The 19,527-nt window shown below is 35.8% G+C and overlaps 1 protein-coding gene across 1 annotated transcript in view; it reads right to left on the bottom strand.

Annotated features, from left to right (window-relative positions):
* KCNH7 (potassium voltage-gated channel subfamily H member 7) overlaps nt 1–19,527 on the bottom strand; it is a 238,760-nt gene that overhangs the window by 46,439 nt on the left and 172,794 nt on the right. Inside the window, exon 7 of the mRNA XM_075093317.1 lies at nt 4,054–4,479. Within this exon, the coding sequence (XP_074949418.1) occupies nt 4,054–4,479 (426 nt within the window). The remainder of the gene's footprint in view (nt 1–4,053; nt 4,480–19,527) is intronic.

Raw genomic sequence — 19,527 nt, forward strand, 5'->3', positions numbered from 1 at the left:
CTTCCATTGATACAAGACTGCCAAAATGGTCTATGAATAACTGCCTGCTCAAGCAGTGCTGGGGTTCCTCTTTGCCTTGTCTTAAAAAACAATCAAGGGAAGAAAAAGCTGATACTAAATGGTTCTCTGATATTAGCCAGCCACCTAAATAATTTCCAGAGTCTCTATCCTAATGCTGCATCATCCTGGACTGTACTCAGTCCACAGAGTTGCTAATGCAAAGGCAGACCGCCTCTACAATCAGCTGTGCAGTCTTTAGTGTAAAAGACTTGAAATTCATTGGAATAGGTTTTCCAAGTACATTGCTGAACCGAGCACAGGAAATATATTACTCCCTTCCTGAGATGTTTTCTGAGCTTGATTTTCAAATATATTTTAATTTGGAAGGGGGTAAAGTACTCATTCTATCAGTGGAGATGCAGGCAGGAATATTAGGTTCAATCTCTAATTCTAGAAATGTGGGATTCTTTTCAGTTTGCTTTAATGGATACACTGTGTAATGGGATGAAGTCTAAAATAATAAAACTAAGAGAACAACTTTGATTCATATGTCTTCATTTTAGCCAAAACCCATCTATTTTCTTGATGTTTTACTATGAATAGAAGACACATTCACTTTTACATTTTGTGAGTATGCTGGACATATACATCATGATGTATTTATTTTTGTTGACATTTGCAAAAGCAAAAACCTTCATGTTTTTCTGCACATTTGAGCTGAGTGTTCTCTCTGAGCTCAAGTTAAGAAAATTATAAATATGAAAATTTTCTTGCTGAAGCCGTTATGTCTGTATGCTTTATTGCAGTAGGTTCTAGATGACAGGGAAGAAACTCTGGTTATCTATAAATTCATCATTTTTTTCCCTGCAGTGTACCTGTCTTTGAAGTGAAGAGCTGATCAATATATTAAAAAGTGCATTATTTTAAATGTATATATAAAAAAAATCTAGTAATCTTAAACAGCATTCCACTTGTACATGCACGTAATCTATGTGTGTGCCTTAAGAAGCTGTGCCATTGCAACTATTATTTCTTTAAAATCCAACCCAGATTCCTCAACTGAGCAGATTGATTAAGAATAAACTACCAAACCCATCTACCCATTATTTTTGTCTTCTCAAGTATCAGGGATGTCACTTAACATTTAAAATACACAAAACAGAGAGAATGGTTTACTACCAGCCATAATAATTTTGTGTTGAGTCTGCTTAAACAGAAAAAAAAAAAAATATTAGTTCCCTATTTTAGAAATTGGAAAATTAACTGTCTTACTCTGTTGCTTTCCTATGGCTGACAAAGTATGGCTCATATGGAAGCATTCAGATAGCGCTGTGTGTGGTACTTGGATTATTTTCTCCTGCCCTTTCTAGACTCAGTTTGATATCAAGGTGTTTTAAAGCTGGGTGAGCACACATGGAGCTCTCTTTGGAGCTTATGTTGTTTAATAAGAAGACTCTTCAATACAATTGTTCATAGGGGATCTTATTTGAAGAATTGCTAGATAACAAAGAAGAGCTATTTCTTAAAAAAGATAACCCTTATGACTGAAAAAGTTCTATTAAATGAAAAATGCTCCATTCTAACAGTTTTACTTTTGCTTCTTCTTGCTAAACTATCAAAAAGGGATCATTGGATAAATATTATAGTTAGCAATGTAGGAAGCAAAAATGCAGTAAGTAGCAGCTGAAAAAAGTGATTGACATATTCAATACCATAAATGAGACAGAGAGGTCACAATGGCATGATGAACTGGTCAGAATCTGTATAGTTTCATTGCTGCTTAGGTAAACAAACTAGCTTTTCCAGATAGTTCAATTGCTAGGTTTTGAGGGAATAAAGAATTAATTTACTTAGATCAGCAATACTGAAAAAGTAATTACATGGTCCAATAATTTCGGTTCCATGTTCTATGCTTTTGAATTTGTGTACTCACCTGCCAGAATGCACTTGTTTTTGCTAGTAATCTGTAACATTATCTTACGTTAAAGTTATCTCTTTAGCATCACTTTAGCACCTGGCACTTTACTCTTAGGACTTCTATAACAGGGGGAGGAATGGAATAATGATGTTCAGGGTCAAATCCAAAGAGCACTCCTTCAATGAACTTTGGAATTGGTCCCTATTGTAATTCTTGATGTTCCACATTTCCAATCACTGAACATAATTTTTGGCAGTGATGAGCACTCAGTGATCAGAAATGGATGCAGAGAACAACTGAAGGGGAATGATGTGGTTCAAGTTACAAGTAATCCCATTGTCAAAACGTTTGTCTTTCATGGGTCTGTGCTATCAAAACCACAGAAAAAAATCTGCAGAAAGACTGAGACCTACCATAGACAATGAATGCAAAAGGTGGTCAAAGTTTGTCTTGAATCTCTGAGCTTTTTAATCACCTTCTGAACAGAAAAGTTCCCTTTCGGTAAGAGAACTGTTAACATGTTCCCTTATTCTTTATGTTACTCTCTCTCTTATTATTGCAGCCCTTCAATAAAATTTATTTCTACTGCATGCTATTACCTACATGTTTCTCCAGATTCCTCATTTACCTTGAATGTGTATGTTCATGTTCTAATTAGTGGAATATCATTATTGATTAGGAATGTTACTATTGATTTCTATGACTGCCATACTAGATCATATTTTTATAATGATTTTTTCGTAAGTACAGGAGCCAGGAAAACATTTTCATTTCATAAAATTTAAGAAAATGAGTTTATGAAAAGCATGGCTGATATTCATCCTACTTATGAAATTTTAAAGACTAAATACGTTCGCAAGACTTTCAAGGTGCATGTAGGTATGTGCCAGTTGTTTTATACAGACCCTTAAAGGCATACTTAATTAAGTTTACAAGTAATTTGTAAGGATAGCTGGGATATGCTCAGAATTCAGATCAGGCTTTTGGCGTGGACATAAAAATATTTGCTGTCACAGCAAACTACTTTAATAAAAAGGAATTAACTTTAAAATTAAAATGTTTTAAAATGAAAATGTTTTTGCATTCTCTGTATAATGACATGGAGGCATAAAGTCAGATCAGTAAATTCTCATGCTAAACGTTGCTGATTAATTTGCAGTTTTCAACTTTTTCTTCCCAATTAATGAGATGTACATATGGTCCACAAAAGTGTCTGCTTTCATTTTGTCAATATGTGCAAAATGGTGATTTTAAGAAATGGATTTGTGTCTTTGAGAAGTGAATGGTTCATATTTTGCTCAGTTTGCTGCTTTTTTTTTTAAACTGCTGTATTCTATGCATCACAAAAAACCCCAATTCTCTACTTGTCAGTTCACTTTTCATCAAAAATATTTTATAACTTTAGCCCTTTTTAAATTAAATAAAATTCTTTGGCAGGAGGCAGAACTGGGTCAGGCATCCAGAACATAGCGTATGTTTTATACACCTTTGGGCAATTTTTGGAAGCATATATTGAACAGTTTTTTAACCTATTGTGCAGATAGAGTGAGGACATCAGTCATGCCTGGCAAGGTTAACCCCATATAATCTTTTTTTCTGTCTTTTGGTAGTCCGTATTCTTGATAAAATACACAACAAGTCAAATCTTTTTGTTAACTGGTATAGTTTACATTACAACTAACCTGTTTTACACTGAATAAACATTTGATCTGAAGATTTTGAACAGAGAAAATTTATATTAATGCTTTATGCCAACACAACACTTATATGCATTATGAGCAGTTTTTGCAAAGCACGGAGCAAATCTTAAATAAAAGCAGTTCTTAAATAAAAGCATTTAAACAAATCCTTCATACACGCTATATTTATTTCATTACTTGTAAAGATAGTATAAAATATGGTATAATTGAAAAATACTAGCTGAATTGTTCAACTTATTCTCCTGTCAATGAAAGCTAATATTCTACATTATTCTACTAAGGAAGACTTAATTCTAGTTTAACTTTAAAAGATGGGGTGGAGCTACTAAACAGCCTATTAACTGACAAGGCAAAAATATGTTAGGGTATACAGATTATCATATTAAAGTAAAGTAGAAACTTCTGTTTTAAGATTTCATATTCATTTAAACTTACCTCTTCAGAGCCAGAGCCAAAAATCAGCAGGTCAAAAGGTATTGCGGCAACCATGTCAATTAGGAACCAGCCTTTGAAGTAGTGAATTGCTATTTTTGCTGGATCACTTACCACTTCTTCATTCTGGTTTACATATGTTGTTCTGAAGTTTATTAGAATGTCAATGATAAACATAATATCCACAATTAAGTCTACAACATTCAGTGGGCTGCAAGAATATCCACACTCTCTCCTCTTCCGTTCCTCACTATCATTCAGAAGGAAGGCAGCAGAGTAAGGGGTGAATATGGCGGTGTATATTACCAACAACAAAATGAGCCAGTCCCAGACGGCTTTGAAAGGACTATAGTGCAATATAGTAAACTTGTTGATGCGAGGTGTCTGGAGTTTATATTCTGGTAGAACATCAGCCCCTAAGGATAGAACCTAGAATAAGAAATATACCATGTCAATAATCAGGCAGCGTATCTATTCCTACTTTCAGTAAACTTAGCAAATACAGGACAAACTTTAGAAGTACTTTATTGTAGTTTTGAGGCTTAAACTTCAATTACTTGGTGTTTTGGCAAAGTAAACTTCTGTGTGATTCATGATGTCTGCCAGGTCCAATAAGTTCATTGACAATTTTACACAGCAGGTTGATTCTTGTTCTCTATAGCAACCATTAAGTGGCATATCTGGTCCATAAAATCTGCATAATTAAACATGTCATCAAATTTATTTATCCACCACATGGTAACTTTGCCAGCCAGTTCCTGGACAGTGAATGACTTTTCTTCCAGTGATGTAGTGTTTTTCTCTCAGAGCATATTATCATCAGCTTAAATACACTACAAAAGAGTCTACACTCATTAGAAAATGTTTAGGCAACCAGAAATAGAAAAGTTAGAGAAAGATCTGTAAGTGTCCTTGACAGCTATCTCCACTTTGATTTTTGTGGTGTGGAAAACTTTCATGCATGGACAAATTTCACTGCGGCTATAGTTCTAGTACAGCTAAAGGTGTGACAAAGAAGGGTACTACACAAGTATTGGCTTTTTCTTTACTTCTACTTTTATCAATGCCTAAAGCTGCTTGTTATCGTTCCTTTACAAGTGTGGATTTTTTATCTGTTGGTGTTATCTGAGTTGGATTTCAATTTTATTTGGAGGGGATTAAGTTTGTATGCACTGCTTGATTTGCTGGCTCTAGAAGCTGAAATGTTTGCTTTGTTGCAAAGAACAATCATAGTGTGGGCACCAGATAAAACAAATTTCCTTTGACTGCTCTTCCAGTCTGACTGAACTCTGACACAAAGAAACAAAACCTTTAAGGATAAGAAGGTAAATTACGTTTTCGTCTCTGTTCAGTGCTTGTTGTAGCTATAGAGACTGTCAGCAATGATGTTAATTATTGCCTTTTGTGCTGCAAGTACTCTCCAAATCCTATGGGACTCAGATCATTGCTTCATTTTACACAGACCAATGAACAAACATCAGATGGTGACAACCTTCAGTTTCTACCCATTTGGGTAAGTGACATATTCAAGAGATCTTATACCCATTTTCCACCAGTTACTTCTACTTATTCCTTATTCCTCTGCTAATTAAAAACAATGCTGTTTAGAAAACCAAACCTTTCAAAAGTAATTAAAATGAATAATTATACTGAAATGAAATGATGACTGGAAGGAGAAATACCTTGTCAGCAACATTGTCCGCTTTTATTTGCTTTTTGTTTAGCAGTCAGTAGTTTGGGATTTGAGATTTCATCTTGCTCAGAATTGAGGAATTTCATGCTCTTCAAACACAATCTTATAAGATTATAAGGGTCAGCACGCTCCTTTCTGTTTAGCTTTCCAACAGCAAGTGTTGTATAAACCTTAGATCCTATCCTTAGTAATCTAAGTGGCAATTCTTATTCAGTGAAGTTCTACTCTGAAAATGTTGTGAGAACACCAGGGTTAATAACCATTCTTCTCCTTTGAACTATGAAGAAAGAAACAATTAAGTGATCCAAAAGATTATATGGTACCTTCAAGCAGCCATTAAGCACCATGCTGAGGTGATGGTAGAGGCTGTTCATCTATTTTTTGTATTACAACTAGGACTTGCACTTAACTAATGGTGCAGGCTATTTTTTAATGCATTAAACACACTAGCTGACAGCAAGCTGAAGCATAGACATTGCTTAGTCTCTTAAGCAGTGTTAATGCTTTCAGACCCCCACCTGGTGAGCCGACAAGGATGTTTTCCTAGTATTTGAGAGCAGTGTGAGTATATGTGGCAAGGCAGCTGCTATTTATAAAATTTATATCAGAGTTCTCCAGCTGGATTTTCAGGCAATGAGGGAAATGGATTACACAAGAAGAACAATAAAGCTTACTTCACATGTTTCTTGCATTTGCTTGAAAGTTCCAGCCAGTGTGCTTCATTTCAGAGCAACACATAATGTAAATTGGACGTATTCCCCTGAAATCTGGCACCTGTTCTCATTTTAGTTATATTTATTCCTCAGTTGGTTTAGACTGAGTTAGGTGAAACTGAAGAGTACGAAACCCAAAACCTCAATAGGGCAAAATGAGGAAAGAACAGTATAAAAGTGATTAAAGCAGAAATGGACCCAACTTGTTCATGCTAATTTCTTAGACACATACAACAGGAGAGGCTGACTGCTGGTTGTGAGTTTCATATTCATAATGTGATATAGAACTTTACATTTCTGCACTACTTACTCCGATGCAATGGGAAGTGAAAACAAATAGTCATTATGTAATTATTTTTGTTTGCTGGGTCAAAAGAAAGAAGATGGGACTTTGTTTCTCAAACAAAAACTCATAGGTGCACATACATAAAAAAGAGAAAACACATTATTGGGTTTCACGTTGGCAGTTTCAATAGACACTGATTGAATACGGGGTGAATTTACCCTTTTGCTGTTGTGTGACATCCTTGCAAAGCTTAACTACTGGTGTTGGCCAATCTTGGCCATCTTGGCTAGATGGAAGACTTCAGTGTACTTAGCAATCCACTCAAAAGACCTTTACTATTTCTACATGCTTAAAATAGGTGTTGACAAACTCACCATTAGTGAAAAGACATTTTATTAACTTATCTCTTCTGGACAGTGAAACTGTCCTTATGGTTTGAGTTGTAAAACAAGAGGCTTAGGGAATGAAATTTTTAAGAGTAAGGAGAAGCCCTGGGACAAGACTAATGTACTGCAGTGTTAAAAAGTCTCTGAACCTTCGGACATGACATGATAAGAAAGCTAAGCTACCTTGCATCTTACTAAAGAGAAGACTATAATGCTAAGTATCAAAAGTCACACTAGTTGCAATGGATTTTCTCTTAAAAAAATTTTAGGGGTATTCAACCTTCATGAAATACCATCTCACACTGGTTTTGCTGGTGAAAGCAGGAATGTATTTATAACAGGTGTGTTTTACAAGCAGTGTTATGTCATAAGATTTATTCTATTTAAAATGAAAAAAATTTCAAAGTTAAAAAAATTGTCTTGTATTCTGCCTTTGAGTAAAGAGTCGTGACCTAAAATTCATCTTTTCCTATGTGTTCCTGTTTATCCCATTCACTGTTAAACCGCTGCTGCAAGTTAGAAGACTCTTCATTCAAACATATTTTTTGACTCTGAGAATCTTGCTTCAGGTGTTTAACACAGATAGGGCTGGTGAACATCTTTTGCTCTTTTTAGGTTCATGTGTTCACTTTCTAAGATCACAAGTTCAAGGTGGAACTTACTATAGAAGGGCTGCAATCGGATACCCAGAAAAATATAGAGCAAAATCAAAGTAAGTGTCATAAATTCACACAGTTTTAAACAGATCTATCTTTCTGAAGTGTTTGGTAGCTTTTAGTTTCTCAAAGATAACAGTAGTTCACTGAAGTTGAAAGAAAAGAAATGTAAGAAGAATGAAAATTCATTAATGGCTGCTGTTTTGATAAGCAGAGAAAGAAAGGAAGTGTATGTACCAGAGGCACTACGAGGTGACAATTAATTAAAAAAACCCCCAAGATTCAGTAAGCCTTTATCACTTTAAACTGGGTTGCACTTTTTGTGGTGTTATCTTTTTTTTTGACAGTTCTAATATCTTTCCCCTCAAGAAAACCTGCCTGGACTGGGTAACATTTCTTCCCTGTGTTGTGATCAAAAGACCTTGTTTTGCATAGTGTTTCTTGGTGAAGTGTCAAGGAGCCAAACTGGGCTGATGTGCTTTGCAACACACTGGCTGAATGGTTCACTGGGTAACTGGTTTGTGTAGGGGAATCTCGTTATAGGCTCTGCAGCACTACATGCAGCAAAAGTGTTTGACACTTCTTGGAGAAACACAAAGGTTCTTCCCTATACAATTTCTTTTATAAAATAGAATACGTAGGCAAAAAGCTCGGAAAGATGTTGGATGATCTGGAATTAAACTCTGGTCTCTGACACTGAGTTTCTCAGTGGTCTTAGGCAAGCTGAAATTTAACCTCTTTAACTTCTGTCAAGTAGAGAGAACAGTATTTTCCTACTAAACTGAAAGTATCTTGCAAAGGATAATGAGTGGAAAGCATTCATGGAAGCTGTTACACAACAGGAATGAGTTATCATCATTCTTAGTCCTCTAACTTTAGCTGATTCTTTTTATTTTTAAGATTAATTCACACAAATATTTGTCCTCTTCTGCTTTTAATGTTGAATTTATAACTCAATGGAGACACTTTTTATTTTGTTTTTATTTCCTATGAAACAATTTTTGTTATCTATTATGCAAACTGCACAGTTTCAAGAGACTCTGAAAAGACCCATATTGCTATGTATCACATGTATATTCATAAGTTATGTTTGAGGCGTTTTCAATCTAAATTTATTAAAGAATGCAAATGCATACAGTAAAAACCAAAGAACTAGAAACAAAGTAAAGAAGCATAATAGTGTATTAATAAATCATAACAGAAATAATAAATGATAAGCCACCTCTTATGAATACCACCATGAATTTTTAAAGAAACACTTCTGTCAAACCACTGCATGGATTGACAGTATGGTTTCCTAGCTATTCTAGCACTGCATAAGAGGAAGTGTGGGGTAGGGTATTATATGCTGGACCATGGCTGTTCAAGCGGCTAAGGACATGAACATGGAGAACAACCAGAAAGCATGCCTGAAGCCTTCAAGAAGCACTGAACTCGTTCTGTGAGCATATTGTGATTGCATGGACCAGATGCTATAAGCAACTTACTCAGAAAGCATTGGCCCTTCTGCACTTTCACTAAGAATTCACAATATTTTTGTGCTGTATATTTCCAAACAGACAGCAGATATATGATTAATGTACTCTCACAAACAATATGTAGCATATTCAAAATCTAGACAAGACCTTTCGTCATGGACAGAACTACCACACATTGAGAAAATGTGAACAAAGAGCAATGCTGACAAGTGGCAAAGTAGATATAAGGGGTGGGGGGAACCCTACAGTTATAAGGTATATGGATACAGGGTATATCTATAGAAAAGGTAGTTTTGGACGTTTGATTGGTGCAAAGCTTAATAAATTAGCTTTTCAGAAAGATACTTTCCTATGTCTCATGACAAAGGGCGTCTCATATGAACTGTATATTTAAATGATATAGTTATATGCAGTACTAAATACTGTTTTGTTACTGTTGCTTGTGCCACAGGTGAATTTAAGTAAAGCTTGTACTAACACCATTAGCTCTTGTATAGCACCTTTCCTGTTAAAAGAATGTCATAAACATTTAATGTAACTATACATATAGTCCCAAATTACTTACACAAAACTATGCGAATTGAAATACAATGTTAAAATTATTTTTTTTCTAGGAAATACTATATGACATGAAAAAGTATTATTTTGCCAATATCTACCTGGGCTCAGTCCAGTGCTAGGCACACAGTCCTGACAGATGAATGGGTGATCACTTTAAGTCAGGGAAGCTGTAGCAAATCTAACAAGATTTCAGCTCCTTGTATGCTGAGAGACTTGAATATCTTTATTATGAGTAGAGATTGAAGAGACTTAAAAATTTCTCATTGTACAAAAGGCATTCAGCAGCCAAGATATGATATTTACATGAAAAGGTAAACAAGATGATAATGGAACCAGGATAATTCTATTACAGCCATTACTGTAGCCAGTCGAAAATAAGGGAAGCAATTTGGAAGAGCTTTTGACTTTTCAGATCTTTAATCCAAATATATTTCAAAGTTGAATCAGAAAGCCAAAGTCATCCGTATGTGGTATCTGAGAGTAACAGTGGATGGTGACTACATTAATGAAATGTAAAGTGTGTTCTGTTTTCTCAAAGAACATAGGCAAAAGGTGACATGAGAACATTCATACCCTTCCCATTTTTATAGGTTTGCAAAGATTATTAGGCTAGGTTAATTTCAATGACCTCTAAGTAATTTCACAAAAAAATTAAAAGATATTTGGATTAAAATTTTTTTTTCAGCAACATTTTTGACTCTGTACAAGTTTATTGTTAGTGACTAGGAAATCAAGTAAGGTAGCATCTCCCAAGTTCAAGTAAAGCTAAGTAACTATTCCTGTTTGGTCTCTGTTGCAGAATGAACACTGCCAATATTATCCAAAACCCCTTAGATCTCGAGTACAATCTCTTCTTTTTAACAGGTAGTTTTGAACGTAAACATTTTCAGATCTTTATTAACAAGGCCAATAACAGTATTGAACACGAAAAACTGGGAGAACAAAAGAAATGAGAGATGTGAAGCAAACACAGAAGCTAAAGCCACGTTCCTGTAATAATGAACCCTTTTTATCATGACCATAGACCTTAAATCTGAATTATAGCACAGTTCAAAAAAGGAAGCAGTATTACTTCAGCTTTAAAAAAGGGTATGTTTCTGCACTGGAGATTTTATTAGATTTGTGGAACTCTCTTCTCTTGATGTTACCTCTCCTGGTTCTCTTTTCTCCTGTGTATTAGTTCTACTGAAGCTACCAAGCTATAACTAGCAAGAACATCTCTTCCTTTTTCTTCTCTATTCATACCATTACTGTGAGTCCCCTACAGACTGGACCTCCTAAAGAGATCTCTGAATCTAAAAAGACCTAAAAATAAATATTACACAAGTATTACTAAACAAATGGAAATTAAATCAACATTTGTTCCCTGATGGTAGGCATTACCTAATTTCCCAGAAGACTATAAGGGTCTTTCATATTTCAGTCATGTTGCTGATCACCTTCTTTGATGCTGACATGAACAACTAAGATTACACCAGTGCTGAAAGAAAGCTGAAGTGCTTTAGATTTAGTGCGCCCTCCAAACAGAGCATTATATGCTGCTTTCACACATCAGCCTTAAAAGGCATTTTAACATGTAAAAGTTATTTTTACGTGTTTTTCAAAGGACACATACTAAAGAACATCTTCTTAACCAAGAAATACTAGTGGTGGGGAATGATTATGCTTGTCTTCTCGTTTTACTCTTTTGTCTGTATTAAATGCTTTAAAATTATGTAGTATGAGAATCTGTATAGAATGATGATACTTAACTTTCTCTGTCAGACAGTTTGAAGTATACCCATGAGGTCTTCCAACACAGTGTTTTAATGGTGTCCATATTTTTTAAGTTGAAGAAAATCTGCTGCTGTGTGAAAATATGACTTGCCCTTGCCTGTCCTGTATATTTCCCATTTGGGACTTCAGATACAAGAGGATATAATCCTTTCTTATTTCAACAATGGGCGCAATATTTCTTTGTTTGCAGGGTTGGAAATAGTACAATAGGTTTTTTGGGTTTTTTTTTTTGACTATTCCAACATATTCTCCAAGTGTAATTTTAGGTAGGCATTGAAACAGCACTTTTGTTATTAATGGATGAACCTGAAAAACTCGAAGCTTATATGAGTGTATTTGAATCATTTTTGTTCCAGAAGTCAATCAGCCACTAAATAAAGCTTTTCTCAGTTAGTTGAAGACAGACTTTGTGGCATTCTGAACCTAACTGAAATGCAGAAACATATTCTGGAGGAACTGCAACTTGGTATGTTATGAGAAGGAAAAAAAGAAAAAAAAAAAGGGTAAGTTTTAAGTGGTATGTGGAATCTATTTGATCTAGTGTTAAGTAATTTTTGTAATAAATGTCCAAAAAATTTCAGTGAGGTTGAATGTAAATGCTGTTTGGTGGTGTTTAAGAAAAATTCTAACTGAGACCTAGACAAAACCTCTTAATATATTGCCATAAAAATGGCTAATTTGATATTGGAATATCCACAAGGAATAGAGACTGACATTGATTTAAAAAGGTGTTGTGCACCTATGAGTGTAACACTTCTGTTGTGACTGTTCAAGTGATGTTGGTGGAATTTTTCTATCTCTGCCTTAGGTAGTTTAGTTACAGTCCCATCTTTGAGGTTTTTGATATGGATCCCCTGGTCCGGGTGAATATTTTGCTGCCTCCATGCCTGCTTTCTGGTGCTCTGATTCCTCTTTAATGTCCTGCACTGTAATGTGTACAATTTGTGCACCTGAAGCTGCAAGCCTCTTCAGATAGGAAGACTGTCATCTCAAGCCTACCTCAAAATACCTGTTTCAAATTGCTTGTTTCCTCCAAGAGAGGCCAGAAATGCTGTTTTCCAGCCTTTGCTGGGAAGGCATGTGGGAAACAACACAGAGAAAGTAACTGCTGCTAACAGGGGTGTATGTGGCTCTTTGCTGTCCCTGTTGGCTGAAGTTTTAAGAGTTCTGTAGCTTCAGTATTAATAACACTGTGACAGCAAGTTGCATTTGAGCTGGAAATAGAAGGTCTTCTGGAAGACACTTTTAAAAATGACACACATATATGAATTAGAGTGTATGACTGTAAAAGGAGGTAGATATATAAGGATCAGCCTGAACAGCAGAAAAGCTTTTACTTGATGTTTCTCCTCTGTGTATCATAAATTCATATTTTAGTATTTTTGGAATTAAAAATGATCCCCCTGTATATCTTTCTCCTCTGCTTTCCATATTTTCTATTTAGGGCTTTTATTAAAATACATTCCATGATACTAATGAATGTGGTGTTTAGATAAGCAATAATAATATTTTACATCATGTCATCTAAAACATATGTTGAAACAGAGAACAAATTTAAGATCTGATCCCATGGCTGAAACTCCCACCCACACAGTATATGTATCCATCAGTGACATGACTCATCTACATACAGTGATCAGGTTGATGCCTTGAAATTATAGCAGCTGTACTGAAAAATTACAGGACTCAGACTAGTGCTTGCACTATATAAATGTAATGATATCTATGAACACTGAAATCTCCAGAAATGTAATATTACGTCAGAGAACTCAACCCATACCACAATACAAAGCAAAAAGGCAGGCCTTATTATCGAGTAATTTGACCTTCCACATGAAAAGAAGTATAAAACTATTATTGATCTTAAAAATTTATGAAGTTTCCTCAAGAAATATTGTCCAATTAGACTTCATTTGATAGGGTAGCCTCCTTCCTTGGTGATGACGAAAACTTTCAAATCTGACTCAGATCTGAGAGCACTGGGACTTCCTGGGAGTGCTGAGTGCCTTACAAAACTGAGGCCATGAAGTGCCACATTCTCATAAGGCTATCAAATAATTAGGTAAATCTATTCAGCTAAAGATATTTAAATATGCAGTAACCCAAAATCTTCAAACTGTCAAGGAAAGTTATGTATGTCATGAGATTAAAGCAGTAGAACAGCCTTCTCCTTATGTTTGTTCAGCAAAATTGTGCAGGTTTCATGGAAATAATATTTCTGTGGATGTTACTGTCAAACAAAATTGCTTTGCCAAACTTGAATACATGTAATAATTTAGAAAACTCACTATCTCTAACCTATCATTTATGTTCTCATAAAGGTAGCTATTAAAAGAGAGGAAGTATTCTCATAGTTCATTTTCCATCCATTATTTTCCATTAAAAAATTAAGAAATGGCTTATGGATCTTAAACCTCAGGAGCCTCTTCCTGCCATTCAGTATGTAATTACTTTCATATTAGTGGGTAATGCATCATCAGAGCAACACTTAGAAGCATACGGATTTACTGAGTGTGCTTTACTGAACATTAAATCTTAAATTAGTGATATGCAGATTATCAAAGAAGAAGATATTAACAACTGACTATTTTTAGCAAATGTTAATGCCAGAATGTGTATTAAAAGTTGTATAACCCTCTTCTTTAAAATTCACTACGAGGTGTTATTTCAGAAGACAGAAAATGCGATCCTTCAAAATGCTAAAGAGTTCGCAAGTTATTCATTGCTCTCCTGGCAACACTAAGCCATTTATATGTAAGCATTTATATGTCTAACAACAAAACATCAAGGGTCACATTTGTAATAACGGCTTAAATTATTGCTGTGGTTTTTAGTCACCTAAAAGATATTTTCTATCATTTGTCCATGGCATGACAACAAAACAAAGTAGATTTTGTGCTTGTAGATGTTATCTCATCTTCCTCACAATAATAATGAAAAATTTATCTTCCACTATTATCCATTTAGAGTGGTTTGCTAGCTGCCAAACATTTTGATGCAGCTGAAGAAGAGCATAAAAGCTGTAAGAATATCTGAAGTGCATGGAGTGAAAATGAAGCAGCTACAGCCATAGTTTGGTACTATGATTACAGTACTTACTGATGTAACTGTCTGGAGTAAAGGAGAAAGGAAGAAAAGACCCTTATGCATACATTAATATTTAAGTTTAACCTTCAGTTTTATGGTAAATATTTTTTCCATAATCAGCAAAATAAGCAAACTTTAGTTTCTAGAAAATTTACGCTTTGTAATTAGACCTCTTAGTGTTTAAAAAGGTGTGAACAGTAATTGAAACTGCTCTGGTAGCTTGGGAAAAGCTTCATTTAGAAATGTCCCTCTTCCCTTGGGTTCTCCAGGTGTTACGCCTAATGAGCATATGCCAATCTGGTTCACTTGAAGGAGCCATTTAGTCTTAGCGTTCTGCCCAGGTTCCTCTCTTCATACCACTTGTAGGAAAGTTTAGTGCATTACCCAACCTTCTGCCAAGTTTGGTCAGTAGCACTGCAACCAAAAAGCCATTTGGCAAGGGGAGATGGAACAGATTGTATACACATGTATGCACAATGCGATGACACAAATCACATTTCACTAGCAAAACCACGATCCAGATTTCTAGAGCTATCCATTCAGTTCATACTGGTTAGGCAGAGAAAAAGGGTTGAGTTGTGACCATGGAGAACTGAACAGACAAACCTGCCTTTCCTCAGTCAGTAGCTGCATCTTACCTTAGACATTTTTCTGTTTTTCCATCATAAAAACATTTTTGTTTTGGGGAATTATGGCAAGACATGGTAGGACCTTTATGATGATTCTTCACTAGCTACTCTGGTGTTCTAACAAAAATGTTGAGACAGCACAGCATCAGTGAGCCAAAAATAGCTCCTTGAGAAGCTGGACCTTGCCTGTGTTATGCTAAATGAAGCTCATGTTCAGGAGGGAACAGGACCTTTTATTTATGTATCTAAACAGGGAGATATGGAAATCTTTTTGGTACTATGGCTGATCACATGTATGATTGCAGGCATCAAAAGCTCAATCCAGTGGAAAAAAAGCCTAGAATAGAAGCCTGACTGTAAGCTTTAATGTTCTTAGTATTCTTTGTTTTCTAGATATATTGACTAATTTATCACACTGTGCAAACTGCAGAATAGGTCATTCACTGTTGCAGTTTCCTTAGCTTACTTGATATTGTAAGTGTAAAGAAGAGAGAAAATAGACAGCATAATATATCTGGAAATCACTGTCTCACACAAAACTTATTTTTCAAGCTCTGTTTTAAAACTTGGAAGGAGGCTGCAGTCGGTGTGCTATCCTAATAAAATTCATCAAAATAAATTAGCTGGCCTCTTACAAGTTCTACAGGATGACCATGAGCTGCAGGTGCTGATTTCTCGCTCATTTCCAAATGCAGCAAATAACATAATGAGAGACTAAGCTGCAGCAAAAGGTGCTACTCTCCTTTAGTTATAGTCTTGTATTGTTAACACACATACAAACTCAGTGAAACTAAGCTTCTCTGAACAGAACAGATTGGTACAGATGTGAGACGATACTGTACAGCAGTTCTTCTGTTTCAAAAGACATAGGTTCCTTTATAATTAATAGAATTCATTTATAAAGTGGAACATTTTCAAAGAAGATGGATTCTTAGATTAGAAAAAAATGCAAAGCTGTGAAATGAAGAACTTTTCCCATTTAATAAATGTTTCTCATTTATTAGAGTAGTATTCTGAACAGGTTGTCTGGAGCTGAACATACCTTCTCATGCCAGTTTCCAAGATATTAAATGAAAAGTAGTTACTGCAATTTTCATATCAAAAAGATGCTGTCTTAATGCAAAATTGGCAATTCTTTGAATAAAAAACTTATACTTGAAAATACACCTAAAGTACCTTAAAGACAATTCCACCATGTGCTACAATGAAAGACCTATTCAACTGTCAATGCTTTTGAAAAGCATTATCTCTGAACTATGCTGGGTATGAATTTCTCTATTGATCCTGTTACCAGCTACAGGCCGAAAGCATTATCCAAGTTCTAACACATGGCAGGTAATAGATGAGAAGAATGACCATCTCATTTGGCTTATTAATATTGAGGGTATTCAGAATTCATCAAACAATATACTGTGCTGACTGCGCTTAATGGTCTTTGGTTTTTCTTACTGTTTCTAATCCTGTGAAAAAAATCACAAACCCTAACCAGAAAATATTTTCCTCAGCTGCCAATACATCAAAACCAACCAATCCATATGCTTCTCTCCTACCCCCTGCCCAAGTCAAAAGCATAATAGCCTTGCTGCTGTTTCTCCTTTATATGCTTAAAACCACCCAGTTTCTAATCAGTAGTAGAAGATAAGTGTTTTATAATTATCAGCAGTTATATCATCACTTTACTAGCTGCAACTTGCAGAAACATTCTGCTCTCACATTTAGTTTATTCATCAATTTCTCTCATTAGCAATGTGTAGGAACTTATCTATTTCCTTGAAAAAGGTAATCTTTCAAACTACCCACCCATTTTTCACTTTGTGTATTAGCTAGTATTATGCTAAAAGGGAAACTTGTTACTTGCATAAATTAATATTAAATTATTAGCTGAACATACCTGCACTTTTTGTCTGATGAAAATGACTCTTAGTCATAGAATCATAGAATGTCCTGAGTTGGTAGGGGCTGACAAGGATCATCAAGTCCAACTCCTGTCCCTGCACAGGACAATCCCAAATTTACACCATATCTCTGAGGGTGTTGTCCAAGTGCTTCTTGATTAGTGTTAGGCTTGGTGCCATGACTACCTCCACGGGGATCCTGTTCCAGTGCTCCACCACTCTCTGGGTGAAGAACCTTTCCCTAATATCCAACGTAAACCTCCCCTGGCACATCTTCCTGCCATTGCCTTGGGTTCTATCAGGGGTGAATAAGTAATTTCAAGTAAAACCCTAAGAGGTGTGAATATCTAATTTCATGTAAATGCTAAAGATTGTCCTGCCACGTTATGGTATTTTGTGGCTAGATCCAACATTGGTACTACAGTGCATATATTTGAGGTGTCTGGCACCAGAACAGAGTTCAGAATTCAGATCATTTGAGTGTAAGGGCACTCAGGTGGGAGGGAAGGAGTCTTGAGTCTGAGTCCTTGGTGTCCAGGGTTATTTCTGTGGATTTTTTTAATAGATGGCTATTTATGTAGGATAAGTAACAGGCAAAATACTCTGGGACTACAACCCAGGACTGCCTGTTTCTAAGGGAGTACTCTAAATGTTATCTACACCAGCAATGTTCCTTGTAAAAGACCAACTCTTTCTGGCCCATGCGATCCACAGCTTTCTGCCCTCTTCTCTCCCTCCTTTTGCACACCAGCTGCTATTGTTGTCTATTGCTTGCTGATTTTCTCCAGAAAAATATAGTTTATGCTGACTTAAACATAGAAACTTTTCCTGAGTTAACATGGTAACCACCCAACTCTGGTCTAACTTTGAATTTAGGCTGTTTTGAGTAGGAGGTTGGGCTAGATGGCCTCTAGAGGTCTCTTCCACACTACATTTTTCTGTGGTTCTAAGGTTACGCAAGAGAGACTGTGACTCCTTTCATGTCTGTTTTAAGGCAGCTCTAACTGCATGCGTGAAGGGCATTATTTCAGGCTGTGCATGTCAAGTGGATCAGAGGATTCTGACAGTACTCTGGATCTCAGTGGGGCTTGACAGGGGCTAAGCAGGGGCTTGACTTCTTACTGTTCATAGTGGGTCAGTTCTGGTGGGTGTCAAAATTGTTGGTTTTAACTGAGTAGCCTACCAAGCTTAGAAACTTCTAAGGTCAATTGATTATGAAGTGGAAGTTTGGGGGTTTAGAGCTCTAGTCTAGAGAAATGAGGTTTGCCTAAGTGCTGCCTACACCTTGGTTTTGATCAGTTTTACTTTACTTGTAGGGCATTAGTTGTTACACCCTCAACATATTAATCAAATTAATTATTTTCAGAACAAACTACAGTGCAGTCTGAAAGCCTGTGTCTGCCTACTTCCCCCACATATTAGCATCAAAAGAAGAGTGTTGCTTTGGAAATTGATCTAGTATTAAAAAAACCCATATGCTCCATTCCTTGTTAGCATCAGAGAACAGACCACTGAGTATTTGGTTCAAGGAAGTAACAACAAAAAGATCACACAAAACATTAATTACTTGAAATTGTGTTTCATAGAAGGTACTGGGTACTTTTTTCCAACTCAGCAAAATCAGGCAATCCCTTTCTCAGAAAAGTAGATCCTGGGGGAAGGACATGGGCTAATTAAGGATATATCCAGGTTACGTGCTTCAAAGCAGCTGGGCTTTCTGACTGCTCCACTTCTACCATATGTTGTGAAATCTTCTCAAAACACTGCAGCAGATCAGATGCCTTAGCCTATTCAGCTGTCGCAAAGAGAAGAGGTTCTGCTGGAAACAATCACCACCAAGGAATATTTTATCTTTCACAATTGCAGTGAATCTGTAACTATATTGGCCATCTTACTACTTGATGCAATAGCAAGTAATTCCAATGAAAAAGCTACGTTCTCTTCTGAAATTGATCAAAACAGTGGGCTTTATTTTCTGTTTCCATGCACTTTGTATAGCTACTTGCTCGGGTGCAAAAGAGCCTACCCTCCAGTTTTGGTGACATCTTTGCACAGGTATAAATGACTACCCTGAGATGGGGTATTTTTATTAGTTTTGCCATCACCGTGATGTTCTCTCCTTTTCTTCTTTTCACACACAGGTGTGTCACACCTTCTAAATGATAATGAAATTACACACGTTTAACTATATCTATTATTACATCTATAGTAATTACAAAGCCTAATATATAATGACAACAAAAGATTAAATTTTATTGCATGAGGGTGCTAAGTATGATTGTAAACAAAGGAAATAATTCCTATGTAAGCTATGTCC

The sequence above is a fragment of the Phalacrocorax aristotelis genome, chromosome 5 (genome assembly GCF_949628215.1).
Source record: "Phalacrocorax aristotelis chromosome 5, bGulAri2.1, whole genome shotgun sequence".
NCBI lineage: Eukaryota > Metazoa > Chordata > Aves > Suliformes > Phalacrocoracidae > Phalacrocorax > Phalacrocorax aristotelis.